The sequence below is a fragment of the Carassius auratus genome, chromosome 23 (genome assembly GCF_003368295.1).
Source record: "Carassius auratus strain Wakin chromosome 23, ASM336829v1, whole genome shotgun sequence".
Classification (NCBI taxonomy): domain Eukaryota; kingdom Metazoa; phylum Chordata; class Actinopteri; order Cypriniformes; family Cyprinidae; genus Carassius; species Carassius auratus.
In genome coordinates this window covers 502,027-523,039 of record NC_039265.1, presented here as the reverse complement: position 1 = coordinate 523,039, position 21,013 = coordinate 502,027, and the positions used below count along the sequence as shown (strand labels likewise).

The 21,013-nt window shown below is 35.7% G+C and overlaps 1 protein-coding gene and 1 long non-coding RNA gene across 2 annotated transcripts in view; both read right to left on the bottom strand.

Annotated features, from left to right (window-relative positions):
* Positions 1-21,013, bottom strand: part of LOC113040925 (FERM domain-containing protein 4B-like) — a 75,458-nt gene that overhangs the window by 32,352 nt on the left and 22,093 nt on the right. Inside the window, exons 2-10 of the mRNA XM_026199136.1 lie at positions 17,418-17,483; positions 17,215-17,309; positions 15,515-15,607; positions 15,243-15,327; positions 13,954-14,010; positions 13,837-13,859; positions 13,111-13,194; positions 11,845-11,910; positions 11,602-11,659 (exon numbers count right to left, since the gene is read on the bottom strand). Of these exons, the coding sequence (XP_026054921.1) occupies positions 11,602-11,659; positions 11,845-11,910; positions 13,111-13,194; positions 13,837-13,859; positions 13,954-14,010; positions 15,243-15,327; positions 15,515-15,607; positions 17,215-17,309; positions 17,418-17,483 (627 nt within the window). The remainder of the gene's footprint in view (positions 1-11,601; positions 11,660-11,844; positions 11,911-13,110; positions 13,195-13,836; positions 13,860-13,953; positions 14,011-15,242; positions 15,328-15,514; positions 15,608-17,214; positions 17,310-17,417; positions 17,484-21,013) is intronic.
* LOC113040927 (uncharacterized) lies at positions 302-5,251 on the bottom strand. Its single transcript, XR_003275320.1, has 4 exons — positions 4,544-5,251; positions 3,635-4,511; positions 2,674-2,781; positions 302-334 (listed from the first exon to the last, which is right to left on the bottom strand). It is a non-coding gene; the product is annotated as an uncharacterized LOC113040927 (long non-coding RNA).

Genomic DNA, 21,013 nt, shown 5'->3' with positions numbered 1-21,013 from the left:
TAAAAACAAATTGTTACTGCTAAGTAAACCAAGATAGAAACACATTCTACTACAGCTTTCTTGTTTGGAGTGTCTGCAACAAATTGCATGAAATATAAACTCTTATCCAGGTAGGTGGCATATTGGATATAGAAACAAAAAGTAACTCACCTGTGCTCTCCATGGCCAGTTTGAGTCACGTTGTTGACGTCAGTTCTTCTCCAGGTGTAATATCTCGAATCGCGAAGAGACAAGTGTGGTTTCTTTACTTATGGTTTTCATTTGCAAAAATAGGTCTTCTGTGGTCGTCATCAACAAGTCTCCAAGAGAGGAGTCCTTTTCACATGCATCAATGCTGTATAGAAACATTTGTTTCATTAATAGTATTAGCACAGAGGTTCGACTATGAGAAGCAGTATTTGATTAAATTATATGAGCAGGATATACCAATAAATACAATTCTATAAGCGACTATTGTATGGAATAATGTATTTGTAAAAGCAAATTGGACAAATGACTCGCACCATGTTTTTTGCCTTTTCTGAAGGCAGATAACGGTCAGTGCGAAGGTGCAGTGAAGGGCAGATAACGTTCAGTGCGAAGGTGCAGTGAAGGGCAGAAAACGTTCACGCGAAGGTGCAGTGAAGGGCAGAAAACATTCACTGCGAAGGTGCAGTGAAGGGCAGATAACGTTCACTGCGAAGGTGCAGTGAAGGGCAGATAACGTTCACTGCGAAGGTGCAGTGAAGGGCAGATAACGGTCACTGCGAAGGTGCAGTGAAGGGCAGATAACGGTCACTGCGAAGGTGCAGTGAAGGGCAGATAACGGTCACTGCGAAGGGCAGATAACCGTCACTGCGAAAGGTGCAGTGAAGGGCAGATAACGGTCACTGCGAAGGTGCAGTGAAGGGCAGATAACCGTCACTGCGAAGGTGCAGTGAAGGGCAGATAACCGTCACTGCGAAGGTGCAGTGAAGGGCAGATAACTGTAACTGAAGTAGTATTGACAAAGGCACTAACATAAAGAATAACAAACTCTAGATTTTAGACATGGCCCTTGCATTGTAAAGTTGCTACATAGCCACTTCATCTACTTACCACCATGTTTTACTCTTCCACTGAAAATCAAAAAGAAAACCTTTGCAGACTCATTGTACTCAATAGTTTGGAGCTCTGCCTGCTGCTGTGACAGTAGTTTCCCCTCGGTACTCCACAACAAGTCACCTTTGAATATGAGTTCAGTGGCAAAAACACCTGGGGCCTGTTCTTCGTACGTAGCTAACTCAGTTAGCTGGATTTGATTGTTGACGATTTGGCGTGATTTTGGATCGTTTGGTTCTTCGAAGCTCATTCCGGAGCTGCTGTCATAGCAAACAGGTCCGTTATCTTAAACCTGCTCGGGAGCAGCTTATTTCATGTAAACAGGATTAGATCGCTTCTTTTCAACCAGAAATGATACTCAAAATATGTCTGCTAGCACCGCTAGTTTATTACAAGAGTATCGTACTGATCCAGGGACAATAATTTAAAATAATAATCATTTAAAAAAATATTTAAAAATAATATAAAAATGCCGTGTAGTACATAACAGCCTGCTATAGACAGCCAGTTTTACTCACTGAAATATTTGTCATCAAAGTATTATTCTTACACACATGCTATACAGATAATAGAGTCGTGCATTATTTTGTGTGATGACTGCTATTATTCGAGTGGCTTGATGGAGCGCAGGAGATGCAGATAACATGATATTGACCCTTAAGAAACTTTCATTAATGCGGTCACGTAACAAATCTGTCCAAATATGAAATTAATAGTTAATTTCTACATTGAAATAAAAATGTAAAGACTAAACAACTATTTTAAATTGCGAATCTAAATAACTGGGAATCATGAAAAAAATTCTAATAAAATAAAAACATGTATCAATTATCTGTTTTATATATCTATTATAACATGTAGCTTTGTTTGCTTGGCTGTTTCCTTATAAAAGTCCAGAAATTTGTCAAGTTTTTCGTCAGTTGTCGTTTTAAATTATATGACGTCATTACATTGCCGTCTTGCAATCGCTGCACTGCTGATCATGGTTTCGAGTATCGATACATATCCCCTTTTAAGACAACACATGAACGCGCAATTATCTCAGAAATCTCAATCCAGCGATACTAATCATACACAACAGGTGTGTTCGAAGAACCCAATTAGCCGGATCATGATTAGCACGATGATATCATCTTGGATGTGTCATTTGATCTCGGATATAATAAGCGACGTATGAAGAACGGGCCCCTGGTAGCTCAGTGGTAGAGTGCATGCTTTGGGTGTACGACTTCCTGGGTTCAAATCCCAGCGGCTCCCCAGGTCGCCGTTGCAAAGGAGATATTGTTCTCAATCGGCCTACCTGGTTAAATAAAAGGTAAAAAAAAAAAAAGGGGGTCTGTTTTTACAGGGAATAATCCCTGTCAAACCCTTAGATTACTGCAATCAGGCTGGGCACAGAAGCAAAAGTGCTTAAAGCACTGTGCTGAAGGACAAAATGGTTAATCAAATGTCTAAAAGCTGTTGAATTGTCAGTTCTAATATCCCTGTGTACTAGCAACCACCATTGTGCACTGTGCTCTTGAGCAAGAGACTTGATCACTGAAGGCATTTCACTGATTCCAGCTAAATCATATTAAGGAGTTTAACATTTACCTTTAAAATTATTGATAAAACGCTGGAGACATGGTTTATCAATCCCCGCTTGGATATGGTACTCCGCATCCTGGATTGGTCCAAGTTCTTCTCTCCATGAGTGAAAACCTAAGTAGCAAGAGACATAAGTTTAAATGCAGTAAATAACCCATTGCCAATTGTATGACAAAGTAGTTAGTTCTTAGCCTGTCAGATATAACACATTAATAGTCTTTATATGGTATAATTGGGATTGTGTTGCCTACATTGTAGTCAAGCGTTTTCTTAAACTACCAGTGAAAATCAATGATTTCAAGCATTTAAAGATGTTTGAAGTTGTTCTACGACATAAAACACCTATACAGTAGGTCCATTATAATGTTTAAATAATTTAAATGAACATTCAGTTATTTAAAAATGGTCTAATTAGTTTTACTACGGATAATTAATGTAACGTTACGTTACCTAAGTTACCCCTGATGGCAGCTTTTCTCCCGCCATACAACCCAACCACGCTGTAGTGCGGAAGTGTTATGACAACTGATCCTATACTCTATTTAACTTGCTAATTGTCATAGTAGTCCATCCTAACATACAAGCTAACTACTGTAGTGTGCATATCATAAAAACATACATTTATCGATTATCAATCACATGTGATTAAATTATACAACAAACGCAAAAAAAAAAAAAATGTATGGCATGCATTAAGCTTCAATCGTGCCTAGCTAATAAGTCGGTTAGCTTGGTAGTGGTAGTTAGCTAAATAGTTTCCATTTACATTGCACATGTATAGGCGCGTTAGTAAACTAACGTTATCTAACATTATACTGACTAAACCCGACTCGACAGAAAACTGCAAAGTTAAAATTATCGCTAGCAAGGCCTGCTTTGTTATTAACATTCTCCATAATATATGGTAGTGGCATTTGTTATGATGTTAACACACGAATTACATTTGAAATAAAAGTGTTTAGCTTACCTTGGAGAACGAACACGCTGATTGCTGCTGCGTTTGCAGCTCCTGCTCGTCCAGTGAGTGAGTGACGAGATGCAATCATTAGCTCCAGACGCGCGCGCGGGTATAGGTGTGGGGGAGGGGTTGACTATGTGGGGACCCGGATAGTCTTAACCAGGACATACACCGGTCTCGAGTGTGTGTGTGTGTGAAGATGGAAAAACCCACAACAATTAACCAACATACGCTTTTGATATTGGTTAATTTATGTACCCTCCTTTATCCAACCGAAATGTAGGTCTCTACAGTTAAGCTCTGTATTATAAATAAAAAAGACAAAACTATTTTGTCATGTTGATTAAAGAAACAATCACGTTAGTAAAATAAACTCCTGCCTGGCAATTCAAGTGTGAGGCAAGGGTTTTAAAGGAGGAACTGTAGGATGGAACACATTCGATTACAGATAATATGAAAGTTATTTTAAATTAATAACTGGAAAGAATATAGTTTTGCTTTAGAGTGGGCACCAGATGAAGTATCATATGGGATTGTTTGCAGTCATTTGAACTCAGAGTTGCAACTCCAAAACAGTGTCAACATGGCACTTTTAAAATAAGTGTTCCCCTCAGTTATCTACAGTGAGGAGGAAAAGCATTTGATACACTGGGGATTGTGCAGGTTCCCACTTACAAACCACGTAAGAGCCTGTCATTTTTATCTTAGGTATACTCTTCTACTCTAATGACAGAATCTTAAATAACAATCCAGAAAATCACATTGTATATTTTAAAAATATATATTTTTGCAGTTTATTGTTTATGACATAAGCATTTGATCACCTATCAACCAGTAAGAATTCCAGCTCTCACAGGAAGCCCTCCTTTTCTCCACTTTTTATTAACTGCACCGGTTTGAACTCGTTACTTCTATTACCTGCACCGGTTTGAACTGTTACCTGTATAAAAGACACTTGTCCACATACTCATTCATGGGAGAAGGTCATGTGGTCTGATGAGATGAAAATAGAGCTTTTTGGTCTAAACTCTACTTGTTGTGTTTGGAGGAAGACTAAGGATGAGTGCAACCTCAAGAACACCATCCAAACTGTGAAGCATGGAGGTGGAAACATCATTCTTTATGGATGCTTTTCTGCAAGAGGGACAGGACGACTGCACCGTATTGAGGGGAGGATGGATGGGGCCTCACACACAAAAGTGTCACTGCAGGCAGAAACCCCAAATTACACAAACATATAATTATAAAACATAGTTATATACCAGGGGTCTCCATCCTCCAACCAACCTTTTTGTGTGCGAGGGCTACCTCAAGGGATAAAATAATAGAAGGGATTTGTGTTTGTCATACTCAAATTTTATTATACATATAACATGGTGGTGCTTTTTTACAAAATAATAAAATATCTTGATATTCTGGTTCAGACTTACAAGTGTTGAAAAAGAAATCAACAATTCCTGAAAAATTATGAAAATATTTATAGATTTTTTTTGTTGTTGTTGATTTTCTACAAACCTATTATGTATGCGTTATCAAAAACAGTAGCCCAAACATTTTGTATAAATATAAATGCAAAAATAAATAAATAAACTGTCATAACTTCTTAAAAAACATTAGCATACTGCATTACATTTAATACATAGCCTATATAGCCTTTTTTTTTTATTACTTTCTGGACTCGGACTCGGCCTTTGGGAGCTCGGACTTGAGTCCAGCTTGGCCCCTTTTGGACTCGGACTCGGACTCAGACTTGATGTTTGTGGACTTGGTCTTGACTCGTGCTTGACAATACCACTGCTGATGACACTCAACTCTTCCTCTCATTCCATCCTGATGATCCGACGGTAGCTATTCGCATCTCAGCTTGTCTAACTGACATTTCTTCCTGGATGATGGATCATCACCTTCAACTCAACCTTACCAAGACAGAACTGCTTGTGATTCCAGCAAACCCATCGTTTCATCACAATTTCACCATCAAGTTAGGCACATCAACCATTACTCCTTCAAAAACAGCTAGAAGCCTTGGCGTTATGATTGATGATCAGCTGACTTTCTCAGACCACATTGCTAAAACTGTCCGATCCTGCAGATTTGCTTTATTCAACATCAAGAAGATCAAGCCCTTTCTTTGGGAACATGCTGCACAACTCCTTGTTCAAGCTCTTGTTCTGTCCAGGCTGGACTATTGCAATGCTCTCTTGGCAGGTCTTCCAGCCAATTCTATCAAACCTTTACAATTAATTCAGAACGCGGCAGCAAGATTAATTTTTAATGAGCCAAAGAAGAATACACGTCACATCTCTGTTTATCAATTTGCTCTGGCTTCCAATAGCTGCTCGCATAAAATTCAAGGCATTGATGTTTGCATACAACACCACTGGCTCTGCACCCATTTACCTAAATTTGTTACTTCAGACTTATGTGCCTCTAGAAGCTTGTGTTCTGCAAGTGAATGTCGCTTGATTGTTCATCCCAAAGAAGCACAAAGTCACTTTTACAGACTTTTAAATTAAATGTTCCCTCCTGGTGGAATGACCTGCCCAGCTCAATCCGGACAGCTGAGTCCTTAGCCATCTTCAAGAATCGGCTTAAAACACATCTCTTCCATCTTTATTTCACCCTCTAACTTTAACACTCACTATTCTAATTCTATTCTTTAAAAAATCTAACTACCTTTCTGATCTTTTTGTATTCTATTTTCTTTTAATTTATTATGCAATTGTATATGTATGTGTATGTGTATGTGTAAAGACCTCTAACTAGCTTGCTCTATTCTTTCATTTTTTTTATTCTATCTGTTTTCTTTTTATTTATTATATTAGTTAAAAACCCATCCTACGTGTACTGTATTAACCTAACTGAGACTTGTTATAGCACTTATATATCATTGCTCTTTTTGTTGTTTTTGATTGCTTCCACTGTCTTCATCTGTAAGTCGCTTTGGATAAAAGCGTCTGCTAAATGAATAAATGTAATGTAAATGTAATATAGGCCTACATGACTATATTAATATAACAGCATTTTCAATATGAACTTATACAGGTACATTTCTGCCAAAAAATGTTTGTTTTACTACAGTTAATTCATAAGTTGTGGAGTGAAATGTCTTCTGACTGGTTTGTTCTTGGAACAATGTTTCGCCTGTTTTTTTACGTCAATATGTTGAGAATATCAAACTTGAATCACATAGTCATCTGTGGGTTTTTAAGAGAAATAGAGAATTCTGCGCTAAATTGAGCTGCTTCTCAGTGGATCCTCCAAGGGGGCCCCCAACAGAACAGGAAAATCCCATTCATTTTCTCCCTAGGATATTTATTTTCAGACATAATGTCTAAAGTGGTCTCCAACACGTTGCTCGTGGCCTGATTGGAGGTAGCTCGCCAAGGGCCATTCACATATGGCGTCTTTTGCGCTCAAGTTCAAAATATTTAAGCGACCCACTCATTTTTTCCAGGTGCAATGAGTCAATATGAAGGATGGGGGTGCACCCAAACCACAGGTGTTTTTTTCTTCTCCGTAAATAAATCTTCTAGCAGAGCTACAGCAAACGTTTATCGGTAGTGGAAATCCATTAGCTAGGCTATTAAAACTTCTAGCAACGTAGCAACATAGCAACGACAGACGCCACGGGAAAATCGGACCGAATTTTACAGTTTTTTTTTTATTCACTTTGGTTTTTTATTCACTTTTTATTTTCACAAGCAAGGTGTACATTTTCACAACTCATATTACTAATATCACGACAGATCATCAAAAGTGCACTTTTTTCAAACATGTCAGCATATTTTCGATTGTTTTAGTACAATACACAAAACCACAAAGTATCCTTTTCACTACACAAAATAAGTGTTTCATCTTAATAAATGTTTCATTCACAGTAACCACCTTTCATAAATCTCTTACTGATCTTAATGGTTAATCACTGAACCATTTGGTAAACCTATAGATTTTAAATTGGTTTGTCAGGAATATACAGTATATGGATTTTGAGAACTACAGAAATAAAAATGCGTGTTTGTATGAACATATAAATTATGTCCAAGTGCCTGGACAACCTGGAGGAAACATCTCCATGTGCGCAGCTATCTCTGAAGATGGTGTTGTAGGACGTAGGCCATTACTTGGCTCCTATAATGCTGCACATCTTATTGAGTTCCTCAATGAAATTGAACCAGCCTGTCAAGGTATAAAGGGGTCACCTATGTAACTGTGTTGGACAATGTCAGGTTCCACCACGCAGAGGTAGTTCAAGCATGGTTTCAGGCCCATCCCCGATTCATGACCCTCTACCTGCCTCCATACTCTCCCTTCCTCAACCCTATTGAGGAATGTTTTTCAGCATGGAGGTGGAAGGTCTATGATCGCCAACCCCTTGAGCGTGCTAGCCTCATTCAGGCCATGGATGATGCATGTGATGACATCAGTGTAGACCAATGTCAAGCATGCTCGCCAAAAGGCTTTTTCCAAGGTGCTTGAACAATGATAACATTCATTGTGATGTGGATGAGAATCTATGGCCAAATGCTCAAGACAGGCGTGATCCAAATTAATGTAATGTGTGCACTAAATGTTATGTTTTCTTCTCCTTTAGTTAAATTTCATTATAGAAAATATACCTATGTTACAATTATATCAGAAAAATAAAAACTAATTTGCCCAAATTATTGTAGAGGATGTCTTCATTGATCCTTCACTTGATTACACATTGGATGGATATTTTGGAAATGATAGATTATGTAAATGTTGGGTAATGTACTAAATATATTGGCATATAAAAGTGTATTGCCTAATGTGAAAACTGTGTAATCTGTCTTTTATAGTACTGTAGCATATTAATTTCAGCACTTCTAAGGCCGATTTGAAACCAGTATCTTGCATTGTTTGCTGTTGGATGAACTGAATGTTAAAAGTACTAAACTGAAAGAAGATCATACTGTTGTGTTTCAGTGATTAAACCAAATGTTCTCATTACATATTACAATAATCTTGTGTTTGAAACAATGATTATATGGAATGAAAACGTGCAACTGAATGAAAGAATGAGATCCGGTTTTGAAAGAATGACTAGCTGTGTTACAAATGTGATCAGTTTGGATTTTTGTACTAAGAGTTTTGAAAATGTACACCTTATTTGTGAAAATAGTACCAAAGCGAATGAAAAAAAAACTGTACTATTAATAATAAAAGATAAGCTATTGTGTATTGTAAATGTCAGTATTTTGTCTTTTTTGAATCATTCTTTTTATAAGAATGATTTAAAGACTGAAATATGCGAGGTTTATCTTTTTATAAAAACGTTTTTGTCAAAACTTTATTTGAACTTGTACATGTTAGTAGATAACATGTTGTAAGACACTTCATTCAAATTTGGCCATCATTTTAATGATACTATTTTAATGTTTATGCAAACAAAAAGTGCATATTGATGGTAAGTTTATTTGTTATTTGCTGGTTTTCGATATAAAACTTGGTGAATTGATTTTATTGTGTAGTATTAGTACTTTTTGAACAGGATTATGTGATAACAATGCTCATTTTGGTCACTATAATCATGAAAATACAGTTATGATGTACTATAAAATCAACAATAATTATGTGTTTTTACAGTATAATAATTTTTTTATATGTCAATTAAAGGTGACATATAGGCTTACAATAACTCGTTTAGGTCTAAAACAGTTGGCATATTTGTTAATATGAGAGTTATGAGACATTATTTATGTTAGTTTTTTTTTTTTTTATAGATTTAATTTTTGCATATAGCTCTCGGCCACTTTCATTTTTAAAAAGTAGCTAAAAAAGTTTGGAGACCCCTAAACCATCCAAGTTAGATTGACCATGAGCTACGAGGCTGAGAAACGAAAGTTTCTGCTCCCATAAAAGCCACAAAGTATAAAAATCAACCTTGTTATTTGCGATCTTCTGGAGAAATACTACACTACCCATAATTCTAAGCAAAATAACTTGAGTCGCGCCGCGGTTACCATGGTGACGTATACCGGCCCCGCGAACGGTGATCTGAAGTAAATAAATACCGGTAGTTTATATGTTTATACTGTGCCTTTTTTCCGTAAGTTTAAACGGACGGCCGTTCTGGACTTTTCCAGAACGCACAGATTGTCAGTCCGTCCCTGTTGACATCAAACGATAGTTTGGACATTATCTTCGCCGACAACATGTCTAAGGTAGGATAACAATAATTACATAATATACGTTGTTTCATAGCTTTATCATTACTTTGTATTGGGCACTATACAAATGGTTGGGGTTACTGCGTTGCGTGGACAGGCTGTACCTACTGTAATCACGTGTGCTATCTTGTTAGCTAGCCTAAAACTATCAGCAACGCGATCTACTAACATGATACTAACATAACATGAATTACAACATGGGTTTCTGATTTCAGTACTAGTAATTGACTATGTTTAGCAGGTGTTTGTTTTTCAACGTTTTGGTAAAACAATTTGATATTTTATGGCTCCTTGTAGAACAAGATCTAAACATCCTACTAGGCTATAACATACAAAGTGTCTGAAAATTATATTAATTTTTATAGTCGAAGCGTACGATAGTCTATATTCATCATACTTTATTAATTTACTAGAATACATGGTTGATATCCATCAAAAGCTGAGCAGTTAACTTGAGATAACTTCCTTGTGTCCAAGATATGTAGCATTTATTGATATGTAATATCTGGCAATTATTTATTATGCACAATGCTGTACCAGGACCGAGCCATAGGGGGAAACACGTCTTCTTAGTTTCCCGCCATTCATGTAAATATGAGGCGGAGATTTATTAAATATGCACACTGCAGTACCAAGACCCGGCTCAGGGGGCAAATCCGAACACACACCCTCACACTCCAACACTGGTAAAACCACCTTCTGGGGTCACAAGTAAGGAGCTAAGAAATTTGCACAGGCTATATTAGCATGCTATTTCCTATCAGTTCCAATGGGCATCCTTATGGGGACACAGATTTTGTCCCCAGTTGGTCATCGTGTCCCCACATGGAAGGTAAAAAAACACATCCATGTCCCCAAGAGGTAGCAAAAACACACCCACACACACACACACACACACACACACACACACACACACATATATATATATATATATATATATATTACTTTATATATCATAATAAATATAACAAATATAATAGAGTATGTAATATTTATATAAAATGTAATTCTGCCGATTTTTTTTTTTAAATAATCACATATTTCAGAATATTTCAATCATTTAACATGCAATATTCAAGTTAATGTACAAACAACAGATACAGTATATGTTTTATATTTGTTTAGTGGCATCTTTTTTATGACTGAAGGCGAGTATCACTGATGCCAATACTACTGATGTCTCCATGAAATAGACTTTTTTGAGAGCTATCAATGTGAACATTTATAATACTTCAAAAATATTACAACATTTAATTTAACTTGAAACAATCTTCACATAAACTCATTATAATAAATGTCATATTTAGCTACCCGCGCACTTCAGCAGGCAGGAAATTTGCAGAAACTGAATAAAGTTATCAAATACTAAATTATAAATTGAATATTTCAAGCTAAAAAAAAAAAGTTATTGATTTCCTTTTTTTATGATTATTATCAAACATCACAGCAGCTGGGTTTTTAAGTTTTTCGGCTGCTATTATTTTAAGATCTGCCGCTGCTGAACATAACGCGGATCTAACACACATCGTATTTTCTCATAACCTTTTATATATAATTGCACAATTGCATAGAGACAGAAGCAGCATTTGTGAGATGGGTTGCCAACCCTAGTTTCACACCTGCATTAACTGTGTTAAATATTATAACCATGTTTAACTGGGAAAAAAAATGAATACGTTAACATGCTAATTTTAATATTATATTATATTATATACATTTATATTAGTTTAATTGTGAAACATAAAAGTTACATGGCAATATGGTCCAATGGACAGTATTTACCTTCACTTCATAATAATGCACTCCATATGTGGGCAGTGACTCCACCAGGGTCAAATACCTGAAACAGATGTAATGATCAGTTACACATTTGCTTAAGATCGATGTTTAACAGCATCTTAAGTATCCTTCAGCACACATCAGTCCTGAGGCATGGGTGTGAAGGATTTGCGCAGCCAATCATAAATCAGGTCTCCCCTGATGGCCCGCCCCGCTGAGGCTAATCATTGTTTTTCCGATACTCACTGCACAATGGCCTGTCCTCTGGAGAGCCCTTTCAACAGCTTGTAGTGTTCAATCACTCGCTCCTCGCTGCAAAAGAGAAGGATGATGAAACCCACTCCACAGAGGATATATTTCCCCAGCCTCCCCCGAATCTCAGCGCGTCAGCATAAAGACAGCACAGCACGGATCATCAGCCATAAAGCTGTCATGAAGGGCGGTAAATGCAGCTTCAGCATCACTGACTCATCGGCTCTCAGTGTGAATCTCATGGCTGTCTGTGTCGCTGCCTTGAGTGACACATCAGCACTGGCAGTAATTAAACAGCTTTAAACTACTGTGAGAACAACATACCAGACGAGTAAGCTATAATATACATATACAATAGTATAGTGATCACATTTTAATCAGTATTTTGTCTTGTCGTTCAGTTAACTTATTTAAAAATTCTTAAAACATGACACGTTTTCATGAGAAACAAAAAAATGTGCAAATGTGTAAGATATTAAGACTCGGATTCAGAAAATATACACTACTGTTAAAAAATTTGGAATAAGATTACGGCAAAAAAAATTTTTTTAATTAAAATCTTCTGCTCACCAAGGCTGTATTTATTTGATAAAAAATACAGTAAATTGTGATATTGTGAAATATTATTACTATTTAACCCCTTAACTGTCACTCACATTTTTGAATATTGACTTTGTAGTGCACGATCCAAACTTACATTTTTATAATTCATGAATGAAAATATTTTGTAACATGATACTGATGTACCATTTACATGGTAATGCAATGTCTGATTTTAAAATGGGTTTTAAAGGATGAATTTTGAGATTTTAAGTTTTCAGTCGATATATAATTTCTGATAATTTCTAAAATATGATAGAGAAAAAGGCAACAAAGAAGTCTTTTTTTTTTAACAAATGTCAAAACTCCAGTTATAATTTAGATTTTTGAGGGTGCACTCTTGTCATAAATTAATCGATTACTTTTCCTACATAATTTTTAACAAAAAACATTGGTAAAATATATATAACTGTGATGCATTTTATTTTTCAGCCTTCTTTCATCAATTTAATGAATCCTTGCTGAATGAAAATACATATATTAATTAGAATAATTTATTTTGTATTAAAGGTGTCAAATAATAAATCTCTTTTACTTTCACTGACAAAACAAATATTGGGATTTTATGTAAAGCCAACTCCATTTGCTGACGTCTATCTGAATTGTATTATCTTTCACATGTGTTTTCTAATCGAATAGTTATATGAAAGCATGTTTTACCAGTATGCTAGAGACGGATGCTCCTTCAGGACTTTAGTGGGCAGTGCTGGAAGCTTCTTCAGATCTGCTCTGGTGTTTTCATCACTAAAATCAACACAAATACACTTCAGCATGCAGCCAACGTTTTTACAGTAGCATAATGATTCATGTTATATAACCGTATTATCATGTTAACCACATTATCACATTATAATGCATACTGAATCAGAATTGGACAATTAATAGGGTGTAACGACTTTCATTATTTTTTCACAAAATGATTAATTAGACGATAAACAAACACATTTGCATATGGATATATTTCATTGAGCATAAAATGTTAGCAGAGCTAAAGCTAGCTATAGAATACAGCTTAGATGAAAAGCTACTGTATCATGTGACTTCAGAAGAGCTTTTTCTCCGTTGGTAAAACAGCAGCTTGAGCATGCCACTAAATAACTCCTTCTGTGTTCGACGGAGAAAAAACAAAAGTTTGGAAAGATATGATAAATATTTTATTACATGACTCTAATCTCATGCTGACCTTGTTTCTCAATTAACAACCCTTAATGTGTTAAACCGTATCTTGTGTGTGTTTTCTCTATCAGTACACAGACTTCCTACAGCACCTTGAAATACCCCTGGGTTTTATCTCAACACTTGACAGTACAAAGTGACAGCAAAGTCTTAAAATAGATATTTTCCAAGTTCACAAACTTTGTGGTAAACAAATGTGGTAAAACACACCTTGTATAGTCTCCTTTAGATTCCTGAAAAACAAAACAGGTTCAGTTTGCGCATTTAATACATAAGACTGACTAAAAACACCAAAGCATCTCAAGTCTTAAAGCTGTATAGTCTCACCTGCAGTGCATGAGCAGCTAACTTAAAAACCAGCTCACTCTCCACCTCAATGTCACCCTGTGCACAAACAAGCAAACCTTTACTTCAAGAACTGAGACACATTCAAATCTGTTCGGTGAATAACGACGGGTCTGAAATCATACTCATCATGTCTATTCATTAACGTCATGAGAAAATGGGCCGCAGATATTCCTGCCATGGGTGTCAATTTGTTTTAGAGAAATGGCTTGGCTCGTGAACAATAATTAGGTTATAGACAAATAATTTACATTTATCTTTCACTGTTTTCATCAATAAACAGTCTGTCTTGTAATATTCAGTCAACTAGCTGTCCTAATACAACCTTTCATTATAATAAAGGAAAACTGCCACTGTACATTGGAGACGTATATTTATAATGTGTATGTGATTTAATTGTAACAGATTGAAAAATTGTGAAAAACAGTGTCTGATAGATGTGTGTGCGCTCTATATTTACGCACAAATTTATGACTTATGCATTTGAATTACATACATAATATCGAACTAATAATCTTAGTGTAACGCATATTTTTTCGAATCAGCATTAATATGTTACTTAAAAAGTATTTTCTAACTGTCTTAATTCAAAATAACAATCTGTTCATTGTAAAAAAAAAAAAAAAACTGTTCACTAAAGTGGTCTGAAAATTGTTAAAAAGCGATATTCAGTTAGCTTAAATGAAACAAACTGGATTTATATATAAATATATAAGTCTGCGTAATAAAACACGTTTTATTTATGTATGACTTCCTAATAAGTATTTCATTATGTTTATTAGTTTGTTTCTTAAAACGGTGTAATCCAATTTAATGGAAATTTTATATATAGCTCAAGTACATAAATCATAAATTCATAGGGAAAAAACATGCTGTCTCTTCCTGTCGCTGATATCTTAACAACTTAACAACCAGCGGCAACAAATTAAAAATACAAGAGTTCAGCGCAAACACAAATTCAATTTTGCCTCTGTATTAGATACAGTTCTGCCGCAAGCTTATAAAGTGATTGGGAAAACTCAGGCCATAACGAACAGTGAAAAGATTATGCCCAAAATAATGCTCATGTTGGTCTTGATGGTTATGAAGAATCGTGCAGGAATTTCTTTGTTTATGATTCACAAGCCAATCAGACACATTCCCTTCCTGTGGCCCTGGGATGCAATAACGCATATTAACCCTCTGAGGTCTGTGGCTCTCTAATCGTTTATAGGGGTGAGAAATGAGACCGTGAATCACTTCGGTGGGTAAACAGACACAAAGGTACTCACATTATAGATGGCTGACTTGGCATTAAGAAAGAATAACTCCACAGTTGTGTGCTCCTTCAGAAGTGAAATGGTCTCAATATAGAACCTGCCCATGACAAATCACAATTTTATAGCGTTAAACAAGGCAAGTAAAAAGAAAACTTCAGATCTAAAACATGGTGTTTAAAGCAGCAGCAGAAGCAGCACAGTGATTGAGTCCAGGAATGTGCTGCATTCTGTGGTCGCTGTGGTCATGTGACTCCAGACATCATCATGAGGCAGCGATCACATACCTCACCAGGAACTGAAGCGCAATTGGCCCGGATTTCTTGGAGAAGTCGTGTTCCAGCACTCTGCGGTCCAGCTGCAGCCATTTGCACTGACCACTAGAAGAGAAAAGGTCATCTGACTGAAATGTGCAAGCACACATTCTTATTCAACCCAGTAAACGCTCTGCAATTTAACACTAATAGAAGAAAATAATCTGCACGGAAATGACTCCAGCAGGGCTGAGCAGAACTAAGGGAAGTTTTGCATTATATTTGTAAAGAAAACATTTGATTATAAAAGAGTAAAACTAAGTTTGGGAGTAAAACAGAGAGATGCACAGTAATAATAACAGTGACAAAACGTGGCATAGTATTATATGCTTTTTTATTTTTTAAATAGCAGCTTGACAGTACCATGTTTTTACATAGGTACAATGGTAGTACCATATAAATGCAAATGCTTTTTTTTTGTAAGGAAAATGATACATATGAAGTCCATACAAGTCATTTAAAACCCGAGCGATGAACAGCGGAATTTAACAAATGTATTTTAACATGGAAATGTTTATGTATTATGTATGGACACTTGTTGCCGCCACTGAATAAAAAGATAATTTTAATGCAATAAAAAATTTGCAATTGTAAGAGTTTTTTTTTTTTTCTTAGAATTGGACTTAATAACTTGCAGTTGCGAGTTTATATCTAAAAATCCTCTGAAAAGAAGTCAGAACTGTGAGAAGAAAAGTCAGAATTATGTGATATGTACTCGCAATTGTGAGAAAAATTTCAGATTTGTGAGATAAAAAGTTGCGGTTACCTTTTTTATTTTTTTATTCAGTGCAGGAACAACCTTTCATGGTCCCACTTTATATTAGGTTGCCTATGTACTTACATTAATATTAATAATTTGAAACAATGCACTTATTGTGTACATGAATGTTTTTACATCTGTACTTATAGTTTAAAAATCCTATATGAAGTTAGATCTGTAATTAATTTCAGTAATTACATTTATAATTACACTGCTGACCCATCCTTTAAACCTAACCAAACTTGTTGCTAACCTTACCCATATCCCACTTCAAGAGCAGCAAACAAGTTTTGCAATACAATATGACCACAATAAGTATATTGTACTTTGTTTATTATTTTTTTAAAGCAAGTACAAACGTAGTAGTTTAAGGACACCTAATATAAAGTCTGACCAATTCCATAATTTTAAGTGTTGTTCAGGGATTTGAAAAACACTTTGGATTCAGTGAATCAACGAATCAATGAATGGCTTCAGTGTATACATTTTCAGAACTGGTTCATTCAGATAAACCAATCTGATTATGGTGATCTCAAAGGGATAGTATACGCAAAAATGAAAATTGTGTCATCATTTGCTCACCCTCGTGTCATTCCAAACCTTTCATTCAGCTTCGAAAAAAAACAAATGAAGATAATTTTAATGAAATCGAAAGAGGTTTCTTTCCCTCCACTGAAGAACTACTGTACCAAAACCTGGAAATGCTTCAACAAGTACATGTATCATAAAAGTAATCCATATCATTTGAGCAGTGAGTAAATAATGACAGAATTTGCATTTGTGCATGAACTATCCCTTTAAAATCAGGTTTGCCATGTTCTTCATCCTTTATGTTTTCAGAAGCTAGATTTGAACAAAAGTTCCCTGTTAATAAGCAACCTCTACAGACAACGTTATTACAAAAGGTACTCACGTGTCATCCACATAGGTGAACCCAAAGTATTCCTTCTCTTTCAGGTTAAAATGGGACGAGACCAAATCCAAGAGTTCATGAGACAACAGCTTTGGCTGCAAGAGAAAATCCATTGATCAATATAACGTGAGACAGTGAGGTTTATTGAGGTCCATTACCCTTGAGTGGGAGGTATAATAGACTAGAACTGTGAAGCATTATACCTGAACCAAGAGCTCCAGCTTCCTGTCGTCCAGGAGCTGCACCTGGCAGAGCCGTCCCTCAGTCATCTGTGGACACAGGGATGAGATCAGATGATTGACAGTGCACTAGCTCCACCTCCTCACCCACTAAAGTGGACAACTGAACACCAACTTAATGTATTAGTTTCAAAATTCAAGTTGTATGTTGTCTTCTTTCAGTTGGTATGCACAGGAAAGTAAACAGACTGAAATATTTCACTACCACAGTATATAATAACAGTTATCTAGTGCAGAGCTATGAGTCACAAGGCATCTCTCCGCAACAGTCAAAACAAATCCAGAATGATCTGTTATGACAGCATATTGACAAGGTTCTGCAGACGAAATGTTTCTGCAAATGGCAGATTCATTCTCAGATGCCTGAAAATAAATTGCAGTACAGTGTTAGCATTAGACATTGTTATTTTTTTATTGTTACATTTTTCAAATTCAAATATTTTGTTTCAATACATTTATTTGTTAGTTTGGTATTCATAAGTTAAATGAATAAATTATGTGCAACATCTCAAATGTGAAAGAAGCAACCAAATGAACAAACAAACACCTAGACAATCAATCAACCAGCCAGACAGCAAACCAACCAACCATTCAATCAACAAATTAAACATCCAGTCAACCAACCAAATCAACTATATAAACAACCATCCAACCAAACAAACATACAAATGAGCCAAACAACCATATAAACAGCCAATCAACCAACCAGCCAAAAAAAAAAAAAAGAGCCAACCAACCAACAACCAAATCAATCGATCAGCCATATAAACAACCAGCCGACAAGCCAAACAACCAGTCAGTCAACCATATAAGCATCCAACCAATAAACAAACCAAACAATGAGCCAATCAACCAGGTAAATAAACAAACAAACAACCAGCCAACCAAATAAACAACCCAATCAACAAACCAAACAAACAACCATATAAACAATCAACCAACTAGCCAACCTAACAAAGAACCAAACAAATGTGATGCAATGTGAGATGGCGCTGCACCCGTGTGATTTTATTTTGTTTATTTAGTTAGTTATTTTCTCCATTCAGTCACATGTAATTCCCTACAGTTGCACTACAGACAGTTCAATTTCAGTATGATCAGTTATCAGTGATATGTCTGTACGTTATGTGTGACAAAGTGGCAAATAAACATTTCAGGTGTTAAATGTGTTGGTCTAAATAACTGCTAAAATAATTATTTTAACAAAATGTCTTTATTCTTTTGTTTTATCATGTCGCATAGATGGGTCATTTTTGAGCCATGTGTCTAAACTTGATTTAGTAACAAGAAACCCAGGGAAAAATATATATTAATTAAAGATCAGGGGACATTAATGCTGAAATAAACTAATTTTCAAAAGTAAAAAAAAAACAAATAATTAAAAATTAAATAATAGGACATGAATATGGGTCATTTTAGACCAATCTTGTCTATTAGAAGGGGTTTTCATCGCTTGTGCATCAAAGGGTTAATTTTGAATAGATTTTTCTTTTTCTTTTTTCAACAGGACGGTACCAGAAGTCAAAAGCATTCGTTCGCTTTGCACCAGAAGCCATGCACATGGATTACTGTGGAAAAGCTCACATTTGGTGTGCAGAAGAAACCATAAACTAGCTTTTTTTCTGTCACTGAAAATAACAACAGGATGTTGGATGAAGAAACGAAGTTGGTGCATTTTTAAATAGATAAAACATCTGTTAACAAACCAGTAGAATCTTATGCAACCACAAAAAACAGCACAAAATTGCTTTGTTTTTCAGCTGGACTCGAAGACTCTGTGCTATAAACCAACCAACACCAAAAATGTCTGTTTACAATATGCTGCGGTGGAGATGATGTATAGTTTCATGTAACTGTTGAGGTGTGCTTGTAAAAGTCCAGTCCAAATGAATTCAGAATATGATACAAGCTTTGGTCAAGGTAAATGTAGAGCATAATACTTTCTGTTGTATTATAATGTTTTATTAGTAGACTCATTTTCACGGCAGATTGTGTGTGTTTACTCGCACAGATCTTTCATCTGCACAACAATCCTGAGGGCTAAACCTACGTGCACGATTATTGCATTATGAGACTCATACTATGGGAAAGTTTCAGAAGCCCTTTTCCAAGTCTGTAATTTCTGTTTGCATGAGCTGTTGTTGGTTTTTGGAGAAAATTAACTGTTCACTGTACAACCATTCAGTGGCATCACAATGAACAATAGGATACAAAGATTATAGACCACCAAGAAAAACATTTATTTGACGTGACATTTAATGAAATCATCTGTTTTCCCCATCACACATTATACTGTCAATTATATATCATGCAACACATTTGCTTAGTGACCAAAAACAGTTCTAACAGTAACCGTTCTTCATTTTCAATATGCATATAACTATATTGTAAATATGTGAATATACATTTTCAAAACATATTTCCATTCTCTCAGTTTCACCATGAAAACAGCAGGTGAATCATCACAGCAACCCATAGAATAATGTATTTTAATGAAAAAAAATTATAATTGAACAACTCTTTACTAAAAAAAGTTATATATTTAAAATACATTTATTTCATACTAAGTATAGTTTATATCTATTAACATATTTGCCGCCATATCGCTCAAGACTTACTGATATAAAAAATACAATTCTACTTTATTTGGAGATCAACTTGTGCACAAAGCACATTTCTCAATATTAAGCCTAAGATGTGTGTTTTAATGTCATTATTGATGAAGATTATATAATCTTTGAATAATATCCGTCTTCAAAAGCCAGATATTTAAAGTATACTGCAACACTTCCACTTCAGCACAATCAAATATACTTCAGTGTATCTTTAGTTGGACCTCAGCACTAATTCCTCACAAATAAAGTGCATTACGCACAACGTTAAGACTTTAAGTATACCAGTTTAGTACACTAAATATTTTTTATTAAGCACTTAATTATGTAAACGTATTTGTAGAATGTTAACATAAAAATAAATGTATTTTAAATCCATTTTAGTATATTTATTTTTCCCCAGGGTTGTCTTTTTTTTTTTTTCCAAAGTCTGAGTATAAGAGCTGTAATTGTGAATGGATGAGAGGTTTCATCCTTGAAAAACTTGATGGAAATGTCATATTGAGTTCATTACGTGTTCGTATTAAAATCAGACTTTAAATAGCAGTCTTTGACACAACTGAAATAAAACGCAGACCAAACAATCCTCGATATAGAATCAAACACAGACTGATGCAAACAACACGCAGAGCTCTCGAACACAGACTAAAATCACTGCAACTTCAACCTCGAGCGGATACAACCGAGCCAGTACCTGATAGACGTGGCTCAGGTAGAAGCAGGTGTGTAGGCACTGCTGACATGACCTCATCCTCTGATGGGAACACCTCCGGATCATCCACACCACCATCTGCCAAATGAAAGTGAGCAGAGCTTCCAGCCCACACACTAAAGCCCAAGCCATGGCTCGCCCCGTCTTACACAACCAAACCTAGTCTGGGTCAAACTCTACACAGAGCGCTCTTTCACCAGCTCCTGATCTTTGCTCCCTCATGCGTTTGGACTAGG